The 6,000-nt window shown below is 45.0% G+C and overlaps 1 protein-coding gene across 4 annotated transcripts in view; it reads right to left on the minus strand.

The window, feature by feature from the left end:
• The window catches only part of EPB41L4B (erythrocyte membrane protein band 4.1 like 4B), a 173,375-nt gene that overhangs the window by 66,521 nt on the left and 100,854 nt on the right, over positions 1-6,000 (minus strand). For all 4 annotated transcript variants that reach the window (XM_017814908.1, XM_017814911.1, XM_017814910.1 and 1 more), the window contains exon 17: positions 342-457. In XM_017814908.1, coding sequence (XP_017670397.1) covers positions 342-457 — 116 coding nt within the window. The remainder of the gene's footprint in view (positions 1-341; positions 458-6,000) is intronic.

Genomic DNA, 6,000 nt, shown 5'->3' on the forward strand with positions numbered 1-6,000 from the left:
AAAACAAGATTTTTGGTTTTTTATCACTTAAAGTGTTGTTATTTTTTTACAGCTCTGGGCTGCCTAGACGACTAACTCTTCACAACTGAACTAAACCTACATCATAACATTGTTGCAGCAGCTTATGAAATTTTAAAAGGCAAAGTTGATTGAAACGCTAAATCTAAAAACCAAATCCCAGTCCCAAAAGGAGACAGGGAGAGGTGATTAAAAAGCAAGCTGGTTGCAGATGAATGTTGATTTGAATTGGAGGTGAAAAAGCAGCAGCTTTTGAATATGAAGTGACAAAGGGGCTCTGGCATATATATATATATGTAAAAGTATACATGTACATGCTATACCTTGTTCATGCCGACGTGGAGGGCTGGCCATGGTCCAACTACCTTCACACTCTCTGTTTCTATTTTCTTCAGATGAGAAGTTTCATCATAAAGAAGGGGAAGTCCTGAGCTCAGTTCTAAAAGGATGCCCAAAAGAAAGAAAGAAAAAAACAGTCTGAAAGAGGCTACAGAAGAACTGCAGAGCAAGACACTCAATTCTATTTGAAGAGACAGTGGCCAGAAAAGTATCTTCCCTGTAAGACCTTCTAAAATGTTTCATAATTATGCCTGTCAGGCATTTCTATTTAGCAAACAATTCCTCCTCCTCCTGCTTCTCACCCATCCTTTCATTTCAGCAGGACTTTTGCCAGCTTTAGGATACATCTCTCCTTACCTCCCCCCCACCTCTACCACCTCTATATTCTAAAACTCAGTTGACACCAGAGGGATTATTTATGCAGCCAAGGTGCCATTCTCAGAACATGTGATGTGCAAAGAGATTAGAGTATAGCTTTTGGCTTCTCTCAGACATCTTTATTTATATGCCAGCCTCTTTAAGACTGTTGTCAGGAATTTGCTGTGCTTTGTCAACAGAGATTTTGAGCAAGCCACCGACACACAAAGATAAGGAAAAATACTTTTTGAGAGAGCTCTGAAAGGTCTCTGTCAACATATTGGGGGTGGTGTGGCATATATATGTATATTTGCAAGTACTCTGAGAAAAATAAACTTCATCATGTGATGATTTAACTAATCTCTGTCTTGTATTTCTTTTTGCCATGGATTCTAGGTAATAACAGTTGGGAACAATCCGGTAATCTCTGGAGTCTGATTCAAAGCTCACTGAAATCAATAAAAACCTTGCACTGGCTGCAGTTTGGTTTGGATCAGGTTCTTAAGCTGTCCTAAGAATATTAAATATTACTCACTCCAGATCTAATTCTACAGCTGTTTAAATATACATTAAGGGCTTTGCTGACTAGAGACAAATTGCTAAAACCAGCTTATAGGGATATAAGCAAAAATCTGGTTTTGGCATTAGTGAAACATAATCAGACCCCGAGGTAATAAAGTCCTAGAAGGGGTTACAATATCAGTATTGACCTCCCCTTGGTGGTCTCTCATCACAAGCTAGTGTTGCCAGGGGTTGCCAGAGTTCAGCATGTCTCACATCACAGCTGACATTGTGAAACTGCCCAATGATACCCTGGGACTAAACTACCACAGCCATAAGATAAGACACGATGACTTTTTTTTTTTTTTTAAGAAACACAACTGTTCTATTTTCTTAGAGGGGGGGAGTGCCTTATTTAAATTATTCAAGTTTGCTATGTTTTAAAATGGACTTCTAAGCTGCTTTTTTTGTTTAAAGGGATAGCTCTGGAAAACAAGCAGGCCAGTTTAGCCTTTTAACTTGACCTTGAAAACAGATTAAAAAAAAAGGCAAAAAACTGAAGTCCTACAAAAGGCATAAATTTCCTGTATCAGCACTAAGTCTTGGCAAAAACCAGGCTTTCATTCCAAGAAAGGATCTGGCAGCATTGTGGTTTTTCAAAGGACTGTTTTCAGCCTGAAACTCAGTCTGTGTTAGATCGCTGTCTGCTCAGGGTTATGCAAGGTCTTTCATAGCGAGCAGTTCAGGAATAAAGGATGTCTTTTTAGAAGTGATAACCTGCAAGCTCAGCCCAGAGTTCAAGAGGCAAGCTGGGTCCCCTCTTCCCGGTCATCATTTTGTGTCATAAAAATTCTGTGAGCTGCATTGCATACTTGTTTGCATCTGCTTTCAGTGATAGCCCCAGCTGCTGCCGGTGAGTCTGCTCATGTGCATCTGGTAATCCAGGCACAACATTGCTGTGCCAATTAGGCTTAGCAAGCAACTCGCCCTCTCTGTGCTGCAAGGCCAACTGCTGTTGAATACAGTGGTCTTTGGGACTGGGGTTCTGCGAACATGCTGGGGAAAGATGTCCTGTGAAGAAGATGTGATCTGTGTACGTGAGCTTTGAGGTGAAGAGCAGCATCGCAAATACAATAATCAGGCCGAATGCAGGAAAACAACATCTTCTGCTGAACTGCCTTCATAAACACGCACATCAGATTTGTTTCACTAGATTTCACTTTCTCCAGTAATTGAAGTAGACAAATTATTTGGAATGTGAAAAATCAGGTAGGTCAGGCCCGGGTTTGTTTTCTGTAACAAAGTCCCAGGTTGTGTGTTTGCTGAGAAACATGCACTGGTATTTAAAGGGAACTTCGGTTGGGCATACTGTTGTTTCCCTCTCTCCTGTCTGTGTCCTGCTAATTGCACTGGAATTTTGGCCTGTATCAGAATAGATGCAAGGCAGATGCTTTCTACCTCTTTCAGCCCAATGCTGGTTACATATTGGTGGGTCATGCCAAGTTCCACTTCAGATGAATTTAAAACCATTTCAGAGTTCAGAGATGAGTCCAGTCCATAGCAACTGGAATAAGTCACAAAACACCTGTGGTCTCTTGGAAAACCACACGGTAGGCAAATTGAACTGCTGGTGTCATCTCTGTCAGCCTCATGGAGAAGTTCCCGCTAAGATAGCACATTCCCCCAGGAGACCCTTTTGCTCTTCAGGCATTTCCACTTCAGATATTTTGGTCACAAGCCCCTGCTTTCCTGAGAGTGTCCCCAGCTAAGTGACCACTTACTTCCTAGAAACACTTTTCCAGCAGTGGCCTTTCCACACAGCCTAGAGCCAGACATCCGTCCCCCATGTCCTCATGTTCCTGACACAGACCACTGATAGTGTCTCCTCTCTGCCTGATTTTTTTCTTGTCCCACACACACTGCCACATGTGCTGTCCCAGATAACCGACTGACAGCCGGCATGCTCCTAACCATTTCAGTACATACACTGTGAACCTTTACCACAGACTCTCTACAACAGAATTTTCTCAGCTGCAATAGCTTGAGCAGCATTTTAATGAAAACCAAACCAAGTCCCCTCAGCACCAGCCTTGAAAAGGCACTTACACCTGTCACCCCAAACTGCAAATGGGTAACTGATTCTGTTTTAAGGAAAGTGGTCCTACCCATACTGCCACTGCTCTCACAGCATAAACATGCCAGGACTAACCACAGACTGCCTTTTCAAGGAAAATCAGCTTTGCACCTCCATCCTGATGCACAAGTACAGGTCTCCGCAGGGGATCAGTGACGCATTGCTGTGGGGCAGCATGCCTATGTCAATACAAGCCAGCACACAGCATGCACAGCTGCCTAATAGCTCAGCTGGGAGCATCTGGCATGCTTGCACCACAGCCTCCCATCAGAGGTGTCTGGTCCCTTTCTGCTGCCTTAAAGAAACTGGGAATGGGCATTCAGTGTTACTGGCATTAGGCCACGTCAGAAACCAGCACCAATTCTCTTCTCCTGAATCAAACAGCCTTAAGCAGACAAAGTGAAGAGGAAGGTAAATGTGTCTCCAGGAGCAGGTGCCACACACAGGTCTTGGCTGCTGAAGTCCCCTTCAGAGCATGGCAGCTGCTGGACAGGCCAGGGAGGCTGCCCCCCAAGAGCACTGCAAGGTTTGGGGCAGAGGGCTTGCCCTCCTCGTGCCTGGGTGAGGACACGCAGCCTCCTTGGCCCCAGTTTTATCTCAAAGGTAACAGTCACTGGGCACAAAGAGAACTGCTCCTGATGTTTGCCCTTGTGCTCTTCTAGGTTTTTTCTAAGGTTATTTCTGCAATAAGGAGAAGCAGGAAAGCTGTGTGACCTAGAGGAGACAGAGTGCTGGAATTAACACCTGGGTGGTTTTTGCTGTTACTTTAATTACCTCCTGTCCTCCAGGTGGGCCCATGGCAGGGGGGAAGCTAGAGACTAGCCCTGCTGCAGCACTTCTGGGGCTGAAGCCGAGGTGCTGTGAGGCTGACACAGAGCCATGGGCTGGACAGGGGGAGCCTCTAGGAGGGGGATGGGGAAAGCAGGGCTTGCAGTGCCCTCCGGGTCGGGACACTCAGCAGCAGCAGAACTGGCTCTGAATGAATTTCCTGGCATGCTTCAGCTCTAATTTGGGAAAGGAAAATATGGGCTGGCACACCCCCCAGAAAGGTCACCGCCACCCACTGTGCCAGGCTGACAGCCCGGCCAAGGCTTTCCAGCACAGCCTTGCCAGCACCCCTCCATGGCCAGTGCCTGGCCGGCACACAGGGCGGCCCTGCAACAGACCGATTGAGGTGCAGGGCCAGGTGAGCTGCCCAGCAGTTCCCCAACAGGACGGTCTGTACTTCCCTCCCAGATAGTGCTGCAGAACAGGGCCAAGATGCAGATACTCATCGGTGGCACAGGAGCACCCAGCAGTCTGCTCTGAGCCTCTGTGGCTGTACCATGCAGGGGGTGGCCATGCTGGCCATGCTCCATGCCAGCCTCATGTGCTTCCCAGCACGAAGGTACGCCACTGTGCAGCATACAGTCAATGGAAAACAACACTTTTTCTGGAGTTTGCTCCTAAGGGAGTAGCTTCACTCAAAGTCCTAGCAAGCAAATCATATTGCCGCTTAGGATTCCTTCCTTAAATGTCTACCATGCCTTGCATTTTATTTCTTGAGCTTCCCTTCTAAAAACTATCCCCTTCTTTTTGGAAAAGAAAATTAAAGAAAATGTTTCTGAGTTTCTGAAACAAAGTCTGATTAAAGTGCTTGTGCAGGTAGATGCCTGTGTATTACTGCTGATGTGGGACAGCCTACAGTCAGGCTCACTCAGCACCATCCATTACAAGACCATGGTTTCAGGAATTTGAAAATTGTCAGATTAACTGACCAGGCTGAAAGTTTCCATAATGGATGCCTATTTTAGGGTGATTTACAGTTATGAAGGCAGAAACTGGTCAAAGGAAGAACTCACTGTTCCCTTGAAACAAGGAAAATAATAGATCGTATTTTGTTTTGCCCATCTTCTGAAATTCTTACACAGCTCCAGTATCTCACATAGTGGAATGTAGAGTGCAGAGAATTTAAATTTGGAGAGCAAGCAATAGGACTGCTCAATGACAGAGATGTTTCTCTTTCAGTTCCTGTCTAAACCTACAAACATTTGGCCCAGCTACATACCATTAAAAATGCCTGTACACGTTCAGCAGCAGAGACTTACACCCAAACTCCCCAAGGAACATCAGGAACAGATAGGCCTCTCTCCTCTTTGATTTCTACAAGCCCAGAATTTCTGCACCAAGGAAGTAAGCATATTCCAGTCATGATAGTGCAGTAATTGATCCCATTACCCAAACTAAAAGCAAGATGCTGTTTGTCCAGTGCTCCAAAATTTCTGCTGCTTGTGCCCAGACATGAAAGCAAGAGTCAGATCCAAACAATGAGGGCTGAAGGCCAGCTGGGCAGATCAGCAAAAGACAAAACCAGATGAGGATAGGTTTGTGAAAATATACAAATAAATAGTAACAATGAAAAAACAGTCTGTGCCAAGTGGCTAGAGACTCCGTATCTGTGACTAATTGGGTATTTGTTCAGCTATGGAACACCAATCTAACACCAAATCCTGCAACCCCATAGCAAAACCAGGAAATTGCAAATCTTGTCTCATTTGCACATGCTACAAAGCCAGCGAATAATAACAGGATACATATTCTTCAAAGAGAAAAACTGAAATGCATGTCCTTTCCCTTTCCCTTTCCCTTTCCTTTCCTTTCCTTTCCTTTCC

This window comes from Lepidothrix coronata, unplaced genomic scaffold (assembly GCF_001604755.1).
Source record: "Lepidothrix coronata isolate B3197 unplaced genomic scaffold, Lepidothrix_coronata-1.0 Scaffold47, whole genome shotgun sequence".
NCBI classification, from domain to species: Eukaryota; Metazoa; Chordata; class Aves; order Passeriformes; family Pipridae; genus Lepidothrix; species Lepidothrix coronata.